The sequence below is a fragment of the Fusarium phalaenopsidis genome (assembly GCF_050370095.1).
Source record: "Fusarium phalaenopsidis strain FUZ10S chromosome Unknown contig_32306, whole genome shotgun sequence".
Taxonomy (NCBI): domain Eukaryota; kingdom Fungi; phylum Ascomycota; class Sordariomycetes; order Hypocreales; family Nectriaceae; genus Fusarium; species Fusarium phalaenopsidis.
Window position 1 is genome coordinate 680,607 of NW_028145403.1, and position 20,085 is coordinate 700,691.

The 20,085-nt window shown below is 50.3% G+C and overlaps 7 protein-coding genes and 1 non-coding gene across 8 annotated transcripts; 4 read left to right on the forward strand and 4 right to left on the reverse strand.

Moving 5' to 3' along the window:
* Window positions 1–214: 214 nt before the first annotated feature.
* LRP88_11057 (SMP-30/gluconolactonase/LRE family protein) lies at window positions 215–1,800 on the reverse strand (the record flags this gene model as incomplete). The annotated part of the gene is made up of 8 exons (XM_083247501.1): window positions 215–423; window positions 473–552; window positions 609–705; window positions 760–969; window positions 1,022–1,136; window positions 1,192–1,369; window positions 1,419–1,573; window positions 1,624–1,800. The coding sequence occupies 8 exons, from the start codon at window positions 1,798–1,800 to the stop codon at window positions 215–217; spliced, it is 1,221 nt and encodes a 406-aa protein (XP_083096649.1).
* Window positions 1,801–2,699: 899 nt separating this feature from the next.
* On the reverse strand, window positions 2,700–2,815 carry LRP88_11058. Its single transcript, XR_014475190.1, has one exon. It is a non-coding gene; the product is annotated as a 5S ribosomal RNA (ribosomal RNA).
* Window positions 2,816–3,898: 1,083 nt separating this feature from the next.
* LRP88_11059 (uncharacterized protein) lies at window positions 3,899–4,870 on the forward strand (the record flags this gene model as incomplete). The annotated part of the gene is made up of 1 exon (XM_083247502.1): window positions 3,899–4,870. The coding sequence occupies one exon, from the start codon at window positions 3,899–3,901 to the stop codon at window positions 4,868–4,870; it is 972 nt and encodes a 323-aa protein (XP_083096650.1).
* Window positions 4,871–5,123: 253 nt separating this feature from the next.
* LRP88_11060 (uncharacterized protein) lies at window positions 5,124–6,401 on the reverse strand (the record flags this gene model as incomplete). Its single annotated transcript, XM_083247503.1, has 1 exon — window positions 5,124–6,401. One exon carries the CDS (start codon window positions 6,399–6,401, stop codon window positions 5,124–5,126), a length of 1,278 nt encoding a protein of 425 aa, XP_083096651.1.
* A 1,100-nt stretch (window positions 6,402–7,501) lies between these two features.
* On the reverse strand, window positions 7,502–9,425 carry LRP88_11061 (phosphoesterase family-domain-containing protein; the record flags this gene model as incomplete). Its single annotated transcript, XM_083247504.1, has 2 exons — window positions 7,502–9,261; window positions 9,314–9,425. The coding sequence occupies 2 exons, from the start codon at window positions 9,423–9,425 to the stop codon at window positions 7,502–7,504; spliced, it is 1,872 nt and encodes a 623-aa protein (XP_083096652.1).
* Window positions 9,426–9,964: 539 nt separating this feature from the next.
* Window positions 9,965–10,891, forward strand: LRP88_11062 (uncharacterized protein; the record flags this gene model as incomplete). Its single annotated transcript, XM_083247505.1, has 4 exons — window positions 9,965–10,055; window positions 10,167–10,334; window positions 10,384–10,759; window positions 10,813–10,891. 4 exons carry the CDS (start codon window positions 9,965–9,967, stop codon window positions 10,889–10,891), a joined length of 714 nt encoding a protein of 237 aa, XP_083096653.1.
* A 3,471-nt stretch (window positions 10,892–14,362) lies between these two features.
* On the forward strand, window positions 14,363–16,315 carry LRP88_11063 (uncharacterized protein; the record flags this gene model as incomplete). Its single annotated transcript, XM_083247506.1, has 2 exons — window positions 14,363–15,645; window positions 15,703–16,315. 2 exons carry the CDS (start codon window positions 14,363–14,365, stop codon window positions 16,313–16,315), a joined length of 1,896 nt encoding a protein of 631 aa, XP_083096654.1.
* A 588-nt stretch (window positions 16,316–16,903) lies between these two features.
* Window positions 16,904–18,169, forward strand: LRP88_11064 (epoxide hydrolase family protein; the record flags this gene model as incomplete). Its single annotated transcript, XM_083247507.1, has 1 exon — window positions 16,904–18,169. One exon carries the CDS (start codon window positions 16,904–16,906, stop codon window positions 18,167–18,169), a length of 1,266 nt encoding a protein of 421 aa, XP_083096655.1.
* Window positions 18,170–20,085: the final 1,916 nt, after the last annotated feature.

Sequence of the window (20,085 nt, forward strand, 5' to 3'; positions counted from 1 at the left end):
GACGGAATTCGGCTTGAAGATGGTGGTCATAAACTAAGAACGACCTCGATTCATTTTATATATAGTATTTCTCGCCGAAAGCTTCTTGGATAATGTAGGCAAGGAATATCAATCATATTATGAGAGCCAATTGCCATTTGAAATGCCAAGTTCGTAGACGCATGCCTCTTAGAACTACTTGCAAACGTCAAACTTCAACTCACAGGACTGCCTCTCAGTTTAGACGCGCCCCCGACGCCTCAAGCGTAGCATAGAAGAGCTTGGTTCTTCCCATGATAATCATCCGACCGTCACCAGCAAACTGGAAGTTGGCGGCGTTGATCCCGGTGAAAATCTTGCCGATGAACTTGCCAGAGGGGTTCCATACGTGGACGCCATCTCCGCAGCCTGCGTATACGTTTCCTTTCGAATCGCAGTGAATTCCTAATGTCAGGTTAGTAGGCGCTGAAGCAGCTGATGGGACCAAACTGACCGTCAGGTAGACGTGATGAAGCGTATGCGAATGTTTTGCGATACTCCCACGTACCGTCCTCTTGGACGTCGAAGCGGTAACTGTCGACAATGAGTCTCCGACCGCTTTTCGCATTTATTCCTTCCTTTTCACTTACATGGAAGCGGGCCGCGTGTAATTCTGCCCAAACAATCCTTGGCTCAGTCCTGTGTCTGTGACATATGCATAGGATCCATCCGGAGAAAAGGTGAGGCCTGTCAAGCGCAAATCAGCAACAGAGTTACCTAGGCACTAGTCACTTGTCTAACCGTTTGGAGATACAAAGCCATCAGCAACTACAGTCACTGCCCCGGTCTCCATGTTGAGACGGTAAACCTGGTTCTGCAAGCCAGGTTCGGGTCTGAAATGCTGCCAGTAGCCGTACTGGGTGTCCGTGAAGTAAATGTCGCCATTCCGAGGGTTGATGGAGACATCGTTGAGAGAGTTAAACTGTCTACCGAAAAAGTTGTTGACGAGGGCTTAGAAGTACATCAGTAAGACCGCCATGTCACTCTGCAGATGTCTGCTTACTCGTAGTGTTGTATGGCTTCTCGGGGTTCATAAGGTAGAGAGCAGAGGGGATCTTATCTCCCTGGCCTTCACCAGCAAAGATGATTTGGCCCTTGTAGTTTGTGCCACCTGTCGGCTGATCAATATCTGTTCTAACTGATCTCATCTTACATACCGTTGGGGTTGATGACCTGTGGCTTCGAGTCCACAATAGTAATCTTAATCTCGCTCGCCTCGTGCGAACCATTTCTCAAGGCTTCGGCCTCTGCAAGAGAAATCTTCTGAATGACAGATGATTTGTTAAGACCCGTCCCAGCATCGGGATCGCCAGCATTCTGGACAAAAAAGACCTCGTCGGTAGGAGGGTACCTGAAGATGTGAGATTAACTCCTCTATTAGATTGATGTGCTTTACTGACCACACGACAGCTTCATGAAAGATAGGGTCCTTGTCTGAAGTAGAGAGCAAGGTCAAAGAGGGGTCACTTCCAATGATGTCGTAGAACTCGGGGTCATAGACGTGAAAGGGTCGTTCACTGAGGGATTTCTGCGTGACCCCAGGCCATGTGAATTCCTATCATCCGTGAGTTCGCTATATCATTGCAAGTATAGCATGATCCTCACCTTGGTTGCGAGAAACTCCTTGGGTGCTGGGATGTTGTCCAAGACAAGGAAGCTCTTCTGGTCGATCACCTGCGCCGCATCTGGCAATGGCCTTACAGCCGCCTTGGCCTCAACATGGTGAAAGAGACCCAAGCCGACTGGGCCAAGAACAGCAAGAGTAAGAACCGAAACAGCCATGGTGGTAGAGCTGAAGAAGCGCGACTTTCTCACCGACTCGGCCTCTTTATATCCATCCTTACCCCGCCTCGGCGGTTCACGGCCCTTTCTCGCAGACGGCATCGAACCTTGTCGATCGCTTGAGTTGTTTTACGGGCTTTTTGGTAACTACCGGGACGTCAGAGTCAAACTTAGTCACTGCGAGTCCGGGGTATCGTATGATGGTGCAACCTTGGCGTGAGGTGCGGGGGATACATCGGGAGCTAGGGTTTTAGACCTCAGGATTTGTCCTACGGGATTACATCATATGTCTTGGACAAATAACTGTTTATCAATCAATCAGGCTCTTAAGAAGCTTATCCATTCTCAAACTACTATTTTGCGGCCTTCAATTATCTGTTTACTTCACACGGTCGCACGAGCATCGCCAAGTGAAGCCATAACCCCCGCGCGAGGCTCGGAAAAGTTGGGATCGGAAAACAAACCAAACCGGAAAAACATCCGAGAAATAGACGGCATGTAACATTAATCAATAACCGCGCATGGCACAAAGAATATGGATCGTCTCTTGTTTGATAATGATCTTCGTAGCTTAACGGAGGGTTTTAAGTAGACCTGCCCTTGACTCTCAAATCGTGACGATCTGTGTGACTGGCTGGGCTCACTCCAGAACAAGTGCAACTCTTGGCCATTCTATCATGCTCGTATTCTCTACTGTACTTTCTCAATGTCTGTCTCAAATGTCCCGATTCTAATCAATTGTTCTACCACACTATGCAAGATCCCTTCAATTGTTGTCCCAAGTTGTACCTAGTGTTTCAACCGAGAATGTCTACTCGTTCGGACGATCACCAGCGCCCAGATGCATGCATTCGTCGCGTTATTGCAGACAAAAAGACATTTTGGCCAAAAATAAACAACATACAACATTGGGGATTCGCTAGTCGTCACCGACCTAGCTACTAATCCAACTCTTGCTAGGTTATCGATGGGAGATCGGACGGGATCCCGAGCTTTCTAGCAGATGTGGTCGTATGTACTAGAGACCTGTTGTAGAGAGGATCAAATGCTCAAGGCGCTTCATGCCCGTGGAGCGGGGTTTCCAGCTCTGTGATCTTGACCGTGGTGGAGATTCTGCCATGATTTCCAGTCGTGTTCCATCCATATATTCGAGTTGTGATGTTGCAAGTGACAAATTCTCTTTTGAGAACAACACTGTTGAAAAGCGTGTCTATAATAAAGCCAATATTTTATTTCAATGATAGCATGCAAGGTTAAGTATGCTAGAATGCTAACAATGGCCCTAAAACTGTGCTTCTTCTCGTGGGGCCCAGTCCGAGATATGCACGACTTTAAGACTTTGCCTACCTACCCTAGGCCTCCATATCGATCACCCCGTTTTTACTCTACCTAAACTACTACTATATCTTCATGATAGACATCAATACTCAAACGTCTGTATAGAGACAAAAGCACTCAAGATGGTTATTACCATCTCAATTTGTAGCATCTACTCACAGTTCTTGCATACCTTATCGCTAGAACCTCTTTCTCCATCACGGTGTGCTTTTAACTCTGACTGCTGATTATGCCAAGACTATTTCTCCCTGCCCGCAGGCGATGACAGCGGATGTGTTCGCCACCAACTTCATTGGTCCCTTTACTGATGTGACACTTTCGAGCTTACGCTGAGGATCACTTGGCAATGGGGATCCCGCAGGACCAGCGCTTCAGCCGTACGGCGCGAGCCACAACATGACCGCAGGGCTTCAACTGTGGAGACCGAGAACAGCAGGTTATTGGTTTCAGCCACGACCATCCCTGAGCCTGCTGGTGAGATGCGAAACGAGGCGCTAGCCAATGAGATGTCCCGCCCAGAAATAAGCACTGGGCAACGACTTCGGGTGGTGATGTCAATGGTCCACCTTCAAGGCTGAGTGCAGCATGCTAAGCCCAAAGCGGTGGAATCGAGCGCCAGAAGTATTCAAGGGTCAAGAATGATGGCGGGAGGGTCTTCAGTGGCAGGTATAACTACTACGTAGTATGGCCTCGGATGCTCATCTCGACTTCAATCTTCATCAGACTCTTACCTGTTATTCACCCATCTTCACCTCTCAAAATGACAGACCGTTCTCTTGGCGACCACGTCAAGGGGTTCCTTTCAACCCTTTCATCCTCGCACTCCAACAGCAACTCTCCCGCTCCCCCACACAACGGCGGATATTCCCAGCCTCCAATGCAACAGCCCCCGTACCCGGATCAACAATACGGCGGCCAGCAATACCAACAAGACTGGCAATCTCAGAATGGCCCCCCTTCTTATTACGGTCAACCTCCTCCCCAGCAGTGGCCACCCGCCAACCAATACCTTCAACAGCACAACGGACCTCAGCAGTATGGTGGGCCACAGCAGTACAATGGCCCTCCTCAACATGGATACCCGCAGGGTTCTCCTCAGGGCTCCTATAATCAGCACCCTTCCAATGGGTTCCCACCTCAACCCCAGCAACAGCAGCAGCAACAACAACAAGGATGTAGTCAAGGGCCCTCCGGCACTCCCATGTCTCTCCAAGTCAGAGCAGCAGGCGATAGGGTGTACTACGTGGTGGATTCAAACACGGGCCAAACCGTCTACACCTTCAACTTTGGCTTCAAGTCTTCAGGAGCTGGACCCGTCCATGTCATGCGCGGCGACAACGGACTTCCATGCGGAACTCTCACCTACCATTCATTCTCAAGCAAGGTGGACATGAACCTTGGAAACTCATTTGTCAAGTTCAAGAAGGATTTCCCCAGCAATACGGGTCTAGGCTATCTTGCATGGCAAAAGAACGGCGGCGGCTGTTTTTCAAGCGGCGGAAACCTCATCCTGGAGAGTGGAGGTAGCGTTCTAGCCACCTACCGACTGGAGAAAGGTCCGGGCAGCCAGAAGCGTCAAGGTGGAGGCATTGAGATTCAGAAGCCGGGACTGAGTCAAGCTCAGCTGGATGAGATCGTCATCAGTGGTGTCGCCGAACTGGAAAGGTTGAGACTTGCGGCAGGATCATCGTCGGGTGGAGCAAGCGCTGGTGTGATTGTTGCTATAACTTAAAATCGATGGCTTAGGTTAGAGGAGTTTACGCGGAGGTGTATAGTTGTCTTGGGAGCACATAGTTTCGCGATGGCGCTGAGGGTAGTTTCACTGATTTTGGTATGAGCGAAAGAGATTGCTTGAAAACAGTATATATGTTACACTTAACAGACCGTCTATTCCATAAAGATGCCCTATCTTACTCCCTTGCGTTCCATATCCTGCTTGCCAAAGTCTAAATGCACTCTATGATACAACAAAGAAAACTGTGACGCTATGAAGATGATGCAGTTTGAGGTTCCCTATGCTTCCCCTTCTTGTGAGTAAGTAGTTGCCACACATTCATGTTGGCGAACTGCATAAGAGCAAGTGATCCACGAATTGGGATACCCCGACCAGGAACACAAATGAATAAATCTGAGCTGAGTGAATCCTCAGGATAGAACTTGTTGAAGAATGCCGCCTTGCCCGTCACGGGAACCGACTTGATAACGCGGTTGTAACCCTGTTTCCAGACCCAAGACTCAAACTTGGTTTGTCCATGCACTTCCTGAATATCGGAAGCTGGCTCGAAGCCTAGGCTCAAGTAGCCAATCTCGGCGTGTTTGAGGATCTGCATGGAAGTGACGATAAGGAGGTCGGTGATACCACGCGGGGCAGTAGAGGAGGCGATAAAAGGGTCGATATGAAATCCGTTTTGGGCGCCGAGTGCCCTTAGAGTTGCGAACCCGGTGATGGAACCATCTTTGTCAGTGGTGTAAAGAAATAGTGTTGAAGCTGGGTATGAAAAGAGATCATAGATAGTGACAAAGGCCTGCAAGTCTTTCCCGCACTTGCTGTTCCTCTCGAGTCGCCAATCGTCGTAGAGCTGCTGTAGCCGATATTCCAATGAAGCATCGACACCAGTAACACTGGGGCAGTATATCTTTATCGATGTACCACCCCTCTTAGGGTCGAGAAGCATTCTATTTTGGCTGATCATGCGCTTGCTTGCTTGGTTCCGCAACACTTTGTTAGTGAGAGGGTTGATGACTCGTTCATGACCAAAGCGTAGTGTTGTCCATCCTTGTTGCTGGGCGTACAGGGAAAAGTCCTCGCTCGCGCCGACAAATGCAATGCCAAGCCCTTGTTCTTTACGAAAGATGGCGAATTCCTTTAGGAGGGGTGTCCGGTGCTCAGTGGTGCATAAGGGGTCCCCCGCTACGACAGCGGTGCGGGCTTGGAGCTTGTAAAGTAAAGCGCCCAAGCCTTGGTGGCTGGTAAAGATTTTGTAGGCAGGGTCGAGAATGCCCATGTGAGCGGTTCGAGCGTGGAGGTGGTATGCTTCATCGAAGACCGTCACAGGATTGTTGATACTGTGATCATCTGTGGGAGCAGAACCGGAGTCCAAGTGGAATAGATCGCAAGCGGCATAGTAGGTTCGAGAAATGATGGTTTCGTCGCATACTTGAGTTGTTGAAGAGGGAGATGTTGATAGTCTGGGTGTGTCTAGCTGGGAACAGCCTTCACAGGTGAGAGAGGAAGAAGAAGACTGCATGCTGGACCCGCGCATGATGAGGTATTGGAATAGAAAGGAGACGAAATGCTATATGGAAAGGAGACAAAGGCTGAGATGGAAAGGAATGACAAGTCGAGATGCTAAAGCACTTTACCTATTGTTCGGCCCCATATCCGGGGCTCTCCGACAGTTATATCTCTCCTCTGGATCAGGTGGAAGGCAGACGCCTGGCTTGGCGCCAGGTCTGAGATCGGAAGTACGGCATCTGACTGTCCAGCATCTCATGTCCTGCGCATATCGAAGTTGGTGGCTGTGCAAAAATAGCCACGGACTCGGTGACCACGGACACCGTCAGGAGGGCATTTTGATTGGAGGTCGGGGCCGCGCAATCGCTGTCTACGAAGGGAGCATTTTCTACGAGAGACGCACTGTAGACCCGTGTAGACTGAGGTAAGCTACGCCTTGTGAATACGAAGTACGATAAATGTGGAAATTGGCCGTTCGGGAGAATGGCATCGTGCTGACAGCTTCAGCCCTAGCCGGCAGCGTGGTGCCGGCTGGGAGCCCGAAACGGAGACAGTCATGATATCTCTAGAGTCTTGGAACCATATACTCAAACATGAAATTCGCTTTCGGGAAAAGCGGACGGCAGCATGTATGTTGGACATGTCTGGCACAACAAGTGTCGTGACGCGGGCACAAGATGAGCCGCGCGTGCGTGCACCCAAACCTTCAAGTTCGAGACTTGGCCATTTTCCCTGCTGACTCGGGCTCCGCGGGCTCAAACGCAAAGGCCAAAAAGTGGCGCGGTCCTACGGGAGAACGAATCGGACGCGAACTTTAATGCCAACAACTCGACCGTGGCCGTCTTTGCCGGTTTGGCGGATCACATAGCTACGAGTCAACCAATCAGATGCGCCCATGGCGTTTGCTTTCTTCGTGATCTGGCGAGAAAACGGCAAGGCAGAAATAAACCTATTAGATGAGATTGCGAGAGAGATGAGGTCCGAAATTACCCTGTCTTGCGGCAGATGGACACGACGAGGCCTCCAGGAACTTCCTATTTGGTAAGGCTATCAACTACCGAGCTGTGGCGATGATCACCTTTGGCTGGTGACCCCGTACGGGCCGTCCAATCCAAGGCAATAAGGTAACTAGTAAGTCACACTGAAAACATTCCAGAAAGCCTGGCTCTTTTGCCAATTGAGCTGTTTTCTCCTCCCAGCAGCCAGATATCGGCTCGTGTCCTTGGCCTGGAACGAGTACCCCTTGCTCGGCTCAAAATCAACCACAAAGACGATGGCATCCTCAGAGTTCTTGCAGAGTCTCAGCTTGTTGCAGACGTAGAGGTTGTTGTTGGCAGAGCTGATGGTAAACTCATCACCGCCAACCTCGACTGCGTGGATGACCCAACCCTGCTCGACATTGTCGTGGTTCTGGGTGGCAGCGCTCAACCCAACAGCTCTTCCACGTGAGGACACACTCAGAGCTTGACCTGAAGTCTCAAAAACAAGTGTGCGACCCTCTGTGAGCTGCCCACGAACATTCTTGAAGCCCTTTTCGGCAAGACTCTTGGTATCATCGACTTTGCCATCTCCAGTGTAAGGTACAGTAGGCCGTCCATTGCCATACTGAGAAGCGCAGTATGATGAGCCATCATATTCACCCTTGCTGTTCTTGTGCGGCTCAGGAGCATCCGGAAGATTCGGTAAGCTGTAATCTGGATTCTCAAAGTCGAAGGCGTTGACAAGGTCAGCCATGTTCTCGCGACGCCATGGAACAATCTCATCCGTCCTGACATCCCGACCCTTGGCAGCCTGCCATTTCTCAACGAACATCAGCTGCGAAGTGTGATCGCAGTGCTCGGTGTAGACTCCGCCGTTCCGGGTGAATGGTGAGATGATGTAGAAAGGCACGCGGAAACCGGGGCCCGCGGGCGTGCGGCCGGCTTCACCGTACGGATCTTCAAGCCATTCTCCGGAGGTTCCGTCTGGAGAATGATACGGGCTGACGTGATCAGCCCAACCGCCCGTCTCATCGTAGGAGACAATCAGGACGGTCTTGGAGTACTTGGGCGAGTTGATGACAGCTTCAGAAATCTTGCGCTGCAGCCAGGACCCATCATTAGGTGAGTAGGGAGGGTGTTCTGAAAGTTGCATAGGTCCGACGATGTAGGAGACTTCAGGAAGTGTGCCGTTGGCGGCCTGAGCATAGAAAGTATCAAGAGACAATCCCTTCATACCCTTTGCGTTGAGCGGAGACCCTTTGTTGGCATCTTGGAACTGTTCAAACCAAGCATAGGGGTTGTCGTCAAAGTTGTCAGCGTCCTGATACACGCTCCAAGAAACGCCAGCATCTTCGTACTTCTCAGCAACGGTCTTCCACTTGAGAGGGTAGCAGTTGATGCCATCCTTATCGCAACCGGGAGTCTCATTGTTGTCGATGTAAGGGTAACCACCTTCATCTTTGGTCTGGGGAGAGCCGGGGACGTTGATGGAGCCGCTAACCCACATGACACGGTTGGGGTTTGTAGACGCGATGACTGACTCTTGGTACATGTCGCCAATGGTCCATCCCTCAGCCAAGGCGAAGTGAACAGGCAGGTCCTCCCTCTTGTAGTATCCGATGCTGTAGGGAGTATTGTTGACAGCCCAGTGGTCGTTGGCACCGTGGTTCAAGGCAGCTTGGTTGGCGTCCCAGCCATTGGATCCGGCAGACATGCACTGAGTAGCTTCTGGCCATGTTCCTCCGAGGTAGTTAAGGTACCAAGGAGTGATGTAGTCAGTGTCCTTGCTAAGGTTAGGAGTTACCAGCTGTTTCCAGACTGGAACTCCGTTGTTGTACTGAACGTTTGGGTCTGCAAAGCCACGAACGCCGGCCATAGTACCAAAGTAATGGTCAAAGGCACGGTTTTCTATCACATGGTTAGATAAGATACCAATAACTGATGGAAACAAAGGGCCAACCTTGCATGAACAGGATGACATGGTCAATATCAGCCAGGCCCTTTGATTCCGCAGGGCCTGTAACAGCCAACACGGCCGCAAGGACCCAAGCAGTGCCTCGAGAGATGAGCATGTCGAAACGGCCAGGCCAGTTCGCTATGCACTGCCAAGTCCAAAGAAGCCAAGACTCGAGATGTTGCAACATGGTAGATTCATATACTTGGCGATTCTATCAAGGGTCCCGATGTCTTCTGGTGGAGTATGACGATGGTCGTTTGTTCAGTGTTGAGATGGTTGATAAGGACCGACTCACACGTTTCAAATCCGCCTTTTGTGATTAGTAGACGATATCACGCGGAAATAAATGAAACCACTCTTGCTGTAACTCTAGATGCAGATCTCATCTGGATCTGGAGGAGATGTTATATGCTAACTTATTCCCCCGACCGATGCAAACTGGGTCCATGTGAAACGCCAACTCAACAACCAATCACGTTGAGCGGTTGCATCTCGTGCAAGATCTACTTATCAACAGCATCACAAGGACGTTGCACTCACACGTGACGCTGCGGAAATACGGCACGGATTTGAAGTCGAATATCGCTCAATTACTCCAAAATCATCAAGAAGCCGAGGTCGTGTCAAACTCAACAGTGGCAGAGCACCATAACCATGGTCGCCCATGATGAGGAACACGATGGTCTTCTTGACGAGTTTGAGCTGCAAGATGAAGATCCAAAGACACGGCCTAAGTCGTCGCATCGTACAGTGAGACGGTGCGCCAGGTTTTTACGGCGGCGTGTTTGGTGTCTCGTAGCAGTCGCTGTCACTCTTGCGTTACTATGCATCTTTGGTGCCGTTTTCTCATCAATAGGGGCCCTGAAAGCCCCGAAAGGTCCCGAAGAGGATGATCCTCTTGGCATTTGGCTACATCCAGAAGAACACACATCCAGACCTCCAACAACGCTCACCTTCAACTGGACCATCAGCGCTGGACTCAGATTGCCAGATGGCGTTCAGAAGCGAGTATATCTTGTCAACGGTACGTTTCAATGCTACTGTCATGTCTCGTATCTAACTCAATATTGCAGATCAGTTCCCGGGGCCAACCATTGAGGCAAGGTCTGGCGACCGACTTGTGCTGCACATCCATAATGACCTTGAAACAGAGGGCGTCTCTATGCACTGGCATGGCCTTCAGATGAAGGACCAGAACCTGATGGATGGTGCTGTGGGGATCACACAGTGCCCTATCCCACAAGGTCAGGACTTTGTGTACAATTTCACTATTGGCGACGATGAACACGGCACCTTTTGGTGGCACAGCCATTCCGATGTTCAACGGGCTGATGGACTTTGGGGAGGTCTGATCGTACATTCCCCTCAAGAAGCAAGCCACCCGCCAGAGGACTACTTGGTCATGGTCAGTGATTGGTTTCATAGAAACCAGACCGAAGTCTTGGCCTGGTACGCCGATGCTCGCAGCCGAGGGAATGAGCCAGTGCCTGACTCACTGCTAGTGAATGGGAGAGGACGCTTCAACTGCTCAATGGCGGTTCCTGCCAGGCCAGTTGTCTGTTCTCAGATTCCAGCACATGAGTCTGCACCACTATTCAATCCATCTAGAAAGAAGGCGATGAGATTGCGTTTTGTCAATACGGGTTCGGTCGCAGGCTTCAGCGTGCAGATGGACGGAGCGACGATGCAGCCAGTTCGCGTAGATGGCGGGTTTAGCGTTCACGCACAGGCGAGCAATTCCATCGGTATAATTTATCCTGGTGAAAGAGTAGACGTTGATGTCAAGTGGATGGAAGACGATCCGAGAGATCATTGGCTGACGATAGACCTGGACTCTGAGTACGTTGCCATTGCTGGGTTACTTTGGGGAATACTAACGACTCCTCCAGAAATTTTGGGTATCCCAACCCAGCGTTGAATCCGACACAAAGTTTTCACATCTTCAAAGGGAAGGTAGACACAGATTACCACAAAGAGCATCAGCCGCCGAGTGAATCTCGAGCCCTAGATCTTCAAAATCTCACTGCTGGCTCACGAGTTTCTAATCTTCCTCCCAAAGCAAAGGAGACGCTTGTCTTTTACGCAAAGACTGAAAAGTTGGCACACTTGAATTACGAGCCCGTTGGTTTCATCAATCATACATCATGGAAACCACAAAGCCTCCCTTTGCTCTCTCAAAACAGGTCTGCTTGGGACGAAAGCCAACTTGTTCCCTTCATCGGCTTGTCTTCAAACGAACCTACAAGAGTGGACATTGTCATCAACAACCTCGATGACGGTGCTCACCCCTTTCATATACACGGCCATTCCTTCTACGTCCTCTCATCCTACAGGGATGAAGGCCGTAGTGGTTGGGGTAGCTACAATCCTTCCTCTAGTGACCAGCCTCCAAATGGCCTCAATCTGGACTTCCCGCTGCGCAAGGACACAGTTAGTGTTCCTAGAAGAGGGCATGTAGTGTTAGCATTGGTGGCAGAGAATCCAGGCATTTGGATGCTGCATTGTCACATGCTGGTTCATATGGCGAGGGGAATGGCGATGGCGTTCCACGTTGGAGATGTTGGGGATGCGGAGCATGTTATTTCAGCCGACATCAGGGCTGGTGAGCTTTGTGGGAGAGAAATGGACTGAAGCTGGCATATCTGTTTCTAAAGCATATGATTACGTTCACCACAATATCTCGCCAGATGCGCCCGAGAGCAAAGCGCGAATCGAACAAACTGGGCAGCTTCTGCAGGATACAGCTCAAAGTACCTAAACTGATGCGGTCACGAGGGAAATTAGCTCTTGATTCGTAGCATATCAAGGTCTACTGGTTTTTGCTGTCGTCAAAGAACATGGATTAGGGTCTCTGGTTGCAAAGAAAGTCGGGGCATGCCAGGGACAAGGCCCAGTTCGAGCACTGCCGCTCGCAATTCTCTGCGGAATCTTTCCTCACAAGAAGCGGTAATTACCCATGTCAGAAGGTTTCCAACCATTTCATGATCAATGCCTTGCCTACTGTTAGACTAAAGACCGCATTTCATCCTGCAGTCCGCTCAAGTGTTGCCCCAGAAATCCATCTTATCAGGCGGGCTCGAAGGCTTACGAGCACATAAACCTCCATCCAAGAGACAGAAAATCGATGACACCTCTGGTGATTTTCCGATCCTTGATGGAGGAGTCCCTGTCCCCATTCATGATGGGCTGTTTTCGTTGCTTTTATAGGCTTCGGCATCATACTTTTCAATGGTTATCTAGTTTAAGGGCTAGAGTTGGTATTTTAGAACGCTGTTACTAGAAAGGCGTATTAACATTAAATATTAGACATTAGTCGACTTTCCTAGCTCCCTCTACACTCCCCATTTGTATTGCCCCTGGATCCTCTGGCACTGCCTCTGATGCCTGTCTTCGTGCCTTCGCCCTCTCCTTCTTTTTCCTTCTCCTGCAGCCCCAAATGCAACACCCAGTACAGAGAAGTACGACACCCCCGATAACTCCAATAATTACATAAATAAAGTTCTCTATGCCCCTAAGGGGCGAATCATTTACCGGCTGAGTTGACGACGTCCCCGTATCTGGTGGTGGCCACACTCCACCCGTGTACGGCGTTGAGCAGTCCGGAACACAAGTTGAGCCGCGTTTGTTGATCACGTAGTTTATCGTGGCAGCTGAGGCTACGAGCTTGTCCGTCTCGGGGTCGAATTCTGCGGTTGTCCCGGCCCTGACGACGCTGTCGCCAGATGATGACCAGTAGCTAATGTTCAACGCCCATGGAGGGCTGCCAGCAAATGAAGGTTGCCTGGCGACGCATGACGAGATTGTAAGACTGGCAGAGCTACCTCTGTTGTCTGTCAAGGTTGCCATTCCACGCCACTTGAAGTCATAAACACTGTATTGCCCACGAGTTAGTCAACATCAGGTGCGGACGTTCGTGGGAGCTCACGTTGGACAGCAGTAAATCTCGCGAGTCGTCTCGCCGTTGGGCTTCTCCCAATCCCAAGTGCTTGCCGCCGTGTACTGAACAGGACATTCTGTTGCGATATCATTATAACCTGGGAGGCAATCATTGCTCGGCTCATCCCGAACTGCATCAATCCCAAAGAAGGTACACGTGTGCGTGTCTGGCTTGTATAGGCCTATTCCGGTGCCCCAGGAGCATTCGTCTATCTCGTAGAAGATGTTGGAAGCGTTGACGCATCCTGGTCCAGGGGTGAAGCGAGGGATATGCAACGGCGTCGTCTGTGTGGTGAATCCAGGAGTGGTTGCCGTTAATGCGTCTGTGGAGGTGCTCGTCATGGCGAATTTTCGCCTTGTCAGCTGTAAAGAAGGTTATTTACAAGCATACTCGGAAAGCCAGAATGCCACCATCTTTATATTCGCTCAAAGGTCATATTGTCTTGGGTAACATGGTGCTAGCAGGGATCCTTCGCTCCCATCGTGACCAATCGCCAGCAGTTGATCTTGCTGCGCCGCTTTGGGAGCCTACCAAGGCTCGTATTCCAGCCCTTTTCGCGTCCCTTGAAGCTAGGCACAGGATTTTAAGGTGAAACAAGCTCCGGGGTTTTCTTTTCTGGAGCTAGCATCTGACGATGTGAAGAAACAGTACTGGACGTAGTCTTAGGCCACACTGGGTGGTTTTAGTTGAGGGGACGGCAACTGCATACCCCTGTAACAATTTTACCGGCTCTAAGGCTAAAGAATAAAGCTTATTCGAGTCGTCTCTGGCATCTCTGTGAGCTCCTAGCCTAGCCCTACGATATCCAGGCAGCACATCAACCAACAAATAAGGCTGCGCCAACTCAGCCATCCAAGATGACGACCCTCCCCCAGATCAGACCAGGCGGGTCCCAAGCATCCCTGTCAATGCCAAGACCAGGCCACGCCTTCAGACGTGATGATTGGGCTGACCTCAAGAGCTGACCATTGGCTCGACCCCCGCCCGGCTGTACCCTTGAGAATAGGCTGACATTTGCTCCGGACTGACGGACGAAACTTCCTTATTCCTCCTAGTCCACGATCATACTCTACTCTAATCTTGGACTAGAGTGGTGATCCTCCGCCTCTGTGCAAATGACTCCACAGCCTTTGTCTAGCTCCCAGTTGCAGACGGTGCTGCTCGAGGCCAAGAGCAAGAACAGGCTGCTGCTGACACGATCCGAGCAAGAAATATGTCCCTCAGAGCCAGTCGTTCCTGGGCATCAGAGGTTCATCAAGCTGGAGGATCACAAGCAAGGTTTCTTGTCTGAATCACTACAGCGACGACGCCCACCTGCAAATCGCATACAGCTGCTGCTGGAACCAACAAGCAGAAAGCGGCCACGAGAAACTGGCTTCCCAGAGCCACCATCGCCCTCAGATCTACAGTGTCAAGACGAGGATCAAGTCCTGCTGTCTTCAAATAACAAGAAGCGTCATACCGAGACCCAAGACAGCCAGCCAGATGAACCCTCATCGAGTGACACCAGATCTGAGACTCAACCACATTCTGCTGGTCGCACAGATGTCACCGATATCTCCAGCACCCCCACAGTGAAGAAAGATGAGCCTAGCACATCGCCCCAGGGCAGACCAACAGCATGCCCATCGCCAGGAATGAGCTGCATGGAGCTGGACCAGAAGAGTTCCAAGGCAAACGGCCCAGATGAGATGACTTGCAATGAAGAGCAGACCCTGAGTTTTGATGGTCAACAGTTGCCTACCTACGGCCTATCAATCAAGATTGAAGTCACAGGTGTTGAAGCTCAAATCCCAAAAGATGAAGGCGGTCTCACGCAAGAACTCGAGGAGCAACAGGGCCAAGATCTCGGTGCCAAGGAAACAGACCCGCACCAGGTTTCGACAGATGAAGAGACGAAGCCCGCTTGTGATGAACAGCTAGAAGAGACTGAGAAATATGAGGGAGTACACAGCATCCCCACGCCTCAGGATTCTCCGGACTGGCCTGTTTTCGAACCAGACGAGCCTTTCCAGCATCACGGAATAATCGTACCATCCAGCCCACCTGCTTCAGCAGAGATTAGCAATCTACAGCTCCTCCTCGAAGTACCGGATTCCCCAATGCGACTTTTCGAGGCTAGCAGCCCTTCACGCCCTCTCTGGCAGGATGACCTGCCCTCCGTTGAACCAGTGGTCGAGGATCATTCCCAAGCTATCAAGGCCCTCTTTGGCAGTGATACGATGAACCCAGCTCACCTGAATCAGAGGCCTGTTAGAAAGGCGCTGATTAGCAAACCACCTGGTCGTGAACACCCACTGTACAAAGGCAACCGAGGACCGGATGGTTTGTATCACTGCCCTTGGGAGAAGGAAGTGGGCTGTAATCACAAACCGGCCAAGCTCAAGTGCACATTCGAGTAAGTACTTGATCACCCTGAAGTGCCGTTCGAATGCTCACGCTTTTTCCTTTACAGCAAGTTTGTCGACTCCCACCTCAAACCATACAAGTGCAGGGTTCCAGGTTGTCAAAGCACTTCTTTCTCGTCAACAGCCTGTCTCTTCCGTCACGAACGAGAAGCACACGCACTGCACGGCTACGGCGACAAGCCATTCCTGTGTCCTCAAGAGGGCTGTGAGCGAGCAACACCAGGCAACGGGTTCCCTCGACGGTGGAACCTGGTTGATCATATGCGAAGAAGGCATAAGCTGGACGCACCCATTTCAGGAATCATCGACGCGAGAACATCTATCAAGATGGTAGACAAGAAAGAGACGAAGGAGAATACTCCCCTTCCCGCTGAGACAGAAGAGGACTTGAGGGATAGATGGGAGACACACCGGCTTGTTTTTGAGACCCTCATGGAGAAGCTGAATGATCCCGAGAACCCCGACAACGCGGCGTTGACCGAAGAGGCACAGATCCATCTATCTTCTCTGCTTAAGATCCAAGCAAAGCTAGATGGGAAGAGTAAGAATGGTGATGAAAAGGGTCAGGGGAAGACCAAGGAGAAGGGCAAAAAGAAAACTAAGGAAGAGAGCAAGGGTGATGATACCGAGGGAAAGGATGCAGAAGGAGGTGAGAAGTAGGACAGTTCGAAGCTAGCCCCGACATGAAGTTTATGAGTAAATGAATACAATACGTCTCTTTCAAACAGGGGGAAGAATCTCAAGTATCTACGACATTGGCGGTGCCTGAAACAGAGCTGCTGCCTAGATAGCGCGTATCCCGGCCATGACGATACAACACTTGTTGATCCCTGCCAGAGCAGTTTTATCTGTGCCAATATCAATCAAGATGCATGATGACAGTATTTCAATGGCAGAAGAAACTCTCCCGTGTATTACGATACCGATAACGGTCGGCGCGTGGTTTATCCACTTGCGTCTGTCCCGCATCCCTCATTTCGTATGTGGCTTTCAGGATAAGCACTTGAGCGCTAATCCCTGAACCACTCCTCCAAGAAAGAATCTTCTAGATATTTCTACAACTATGGAGAATCTTGAAGAATCATCCAATATTGTGAGCTGTCACTTCCAAATTTGGCATAAAGGGGCGACTTTGGCCGGCTTTCCTGAGATAATTCATTCACACTACACTCACCATTCACCCCATTCGCCTCAACCATTAACACTATTCTTCTTCATTCTCAATCATTCCATTCTCTTCCTCCCATCATGGCTCAATACTCAACTCTCCCCGCGGGCGTAACCCTCGATGTGAAGCCCTTCAAGGCTCACGTCGCCGAAGAAAAGCTCCAGCACTTCAAGAAGCTCCTCGAGCTTTCCCCAATTGCCCCTCCCGTCTTTGAAAACACCCACGCTGGTCGCAGGTATGGAATGGAGAGAGACTGGCTCGAGAATGCAAAGAAAGAGTGGCTAAACACGTTTGACTGGCGCCAGCATGAAGATCGCATCAACTCCTTTCCCAACTTCAAGGCTTCGGTGAAGGATTCACAGGGCAACGACATTGAGATTCAGTTCCTGGCTCTGTTCTCAGAGAAGCCTGATGCTATCCCTATCGCCTTCTTCCACGGCTGGCCTGGCTCCATCTGCGAGTTCCTCGACCTTCTCGACATCCTCAAAGAGCAGTACACTGCCCAAGATCTGCCCTATCACGTCATCGTCCCGTCACTCCCCGGCTACGCTTATTCCTCCGGTCCTCCCGTCGACGTTGACTACGGCGTTGATCTGGCAGCCAGTGCCCTCAACAACCTGATGATCGGGTTGGGCTTTGGCTCTGGATATCTTGCCCAGGGTGGGGACCTTGGCAGCTTCGTCAGCCGATTCCTCGCCATGACCTCGGATGCCTGCAAGGGCATGCACGTCAACATGATGAGCATCCCACCGCTTAACAAAGACGACCCTCTCACAGATGAGCTGGAGAAGAAGGCATTGGAGAAGGCGAAGGAGTTCCTGGATACAGGAAATGCCTTTGGACTGTTGCAAGGGACACGAAGTGCCACAATTGGATTGGCATTGAGTGCCAGTCCATTGGCGCTGCTCAGCTGGATCGGAGAGAAGATTCTTGCATGGACTGACCAAGATCCTCCCCTCGACAAGATCCTCGAGACAGTGACACTATATTGGCTGACGGATACTTACCCTCGAGCCATGTACCACAACCGCGGAATGGGCAACCCAGATGAGAAGCCCAAGATGGCGAGAATCAGCGTGCTCACCAACCTCACTCATGTGCAACTCCCATATGTTGCAAAGCCATGCGGCTACTCCCTCTTTGCGCACGAGATTTTTCCAGTTCCCAAAAGCTGGGCAGCCAAGACTTGCAACCTCGTGTACTTTAACCAGCACGAGCATGGAGGTCATTTCGGGGCCATGGAGAGACCCAAAGAGCTTCTCGCGGACGTTGAAGAGTATGTTGGGAAGGTGTGGAAGGCTGGCGAGTACGGATTGGGTGATCATACCAGTTTGATTCGGTTCTGAGTGGACAACGAACGGGTTTTTTCCCTTCACTCCTTTCTCCTGGTATTTCACTCTTTATCTTCACTTTCCTTGGCTACACTTCATTTGACAGATTGACAACACTACACTATTACACTTGCCCATCGACATCATTTCGGATAATTGGAAACAGGCTTCGGGATCTAAATTCACATCTTCCGTACTTTCTCTTTTAGAATAACGCCTACTCTCAACCATCTCAGCTCCCCTCTTCGTATGGTATTACAAGTCATTCCATCATCCACTACTTTTTGGCTTTACATCAAAGTAGCCTTATAAAGAAGATTGATGATTATGTCCGTACCAGAACAGAAGCCGGTGTGTGATGAGAGAAGTATTGAATTAGAACAATGTAGCACTAATCATAGCAGGGGACGCACATGAAACCCGACTCTTCCTCAAAAGGTCCTATTAAGTTTTGATGAGAATTCATCCCTGGAAGACGAACGCATCGAACTCACTTCCGTGCTGCCTTCTCCTCAAACGGGTCTCGTTTCTTCAACCGGTCCATCCGCCCCCAGTGGAATATTCAACAGCGCCGGATCTCCCCAATATCGCGGATTGCAACGTTTGCAATATGTCCAGAACAATTGCTTCTTCAACTTCCTGGGGTGGATGACGCATTTGTCTTTGTCTCCGGGATGCTGGCAGTATCTATAGTGGGTGCGTGTCGTGACGACAAAGTCGCAAAATGAGCAGTGGTAGTAAACTTGTAGGATGATGCACATTGTTTCTGGATGTGTGGCCTTGGTGACGCTTTGGAGGGCGATAGACGATTCGTCGAGGTTGTTGGGTTTGCAGATTTTATACAGTCGATGGTTTCTGGATAGACTTTGTAGATTCTTTATAGTCTGCTGCTACCCGAGTGTGAATATTAGACTCGGCATATGAGTCGTATTCACAGCGTGTAGAGGAGGCGCTTTACCTCGACGATGATCCAAGCTCAGACAATGCTTCCGTGACTAAATGCATTAGCTGAGACATATTAGCTGATGGGGGTTTCCCACAAGTGTGCAACTCCTACAATGAACAGTGAACGCCGCTAATGCTGAATTATACCGGTATATCGGGCATACCCTTACCAGTAGGTTCATTGATCAACTTTATACCTGACAGCTGTTCCACAGGTGCAACCCGTTGTACTACTGCCATCAATGAACGATGAGGGGAAGTCATAATTCTCCGCATGATCTGAACATGTGAACGAGACCATTGTTGCACATTGTGCTCTGGCAAATGTTGATCTGAGAGCATTAGAAAAGTGGAGGAGAACTGTGATATTTGGCCCAGACTCAATACTACAGACTAATTTATAGTCATGGTGATATACACCCCTAATGATATCTAAATTTTGTACACCTCGATGTTTTCGATTCAATCCCTTACTCGTTCACCAGGCCAGTAAGGTATATCCAAGCCGACCCAAATCCCAGATAGAGTAGAGATTGCTCCTCGCAAACGCCGTCATGGCCAATGCCATGTCGCTCCTGTGAAACACTCCCAGCTTTTCAGCAAGGGTTGAAAAGCCTCATTGCGCGTTGAAAGGGATTGGCAGGCCCGGGAAAGTCTTGCAGGTGTCGATTCCCGGATGTTGCCATGCGTATGCGAGAGAGACAATGTGTGCCGTAGCCTATATGGTAAAGACGCAGGTATATACCCGGTATATACCGCCTTGAGTGGCTCCACATCCTTCGTCTTATATCAGTCATAGATGGTTTCGTCATCGTCCTCTTTCGGCTGACGGTGGCACTTCCATCTTCTCAAGCCTGCAGCTATTGCCACTGCAAGAACATTAAACAGAGGTGCAAAAACAGAGTTGTAACCTGCCAGAATCCAGGCCAATTATGCCATGCGTGGGCATTAGAGGTTGGAGCCAGTAGGAACCACAAAGTCAACCC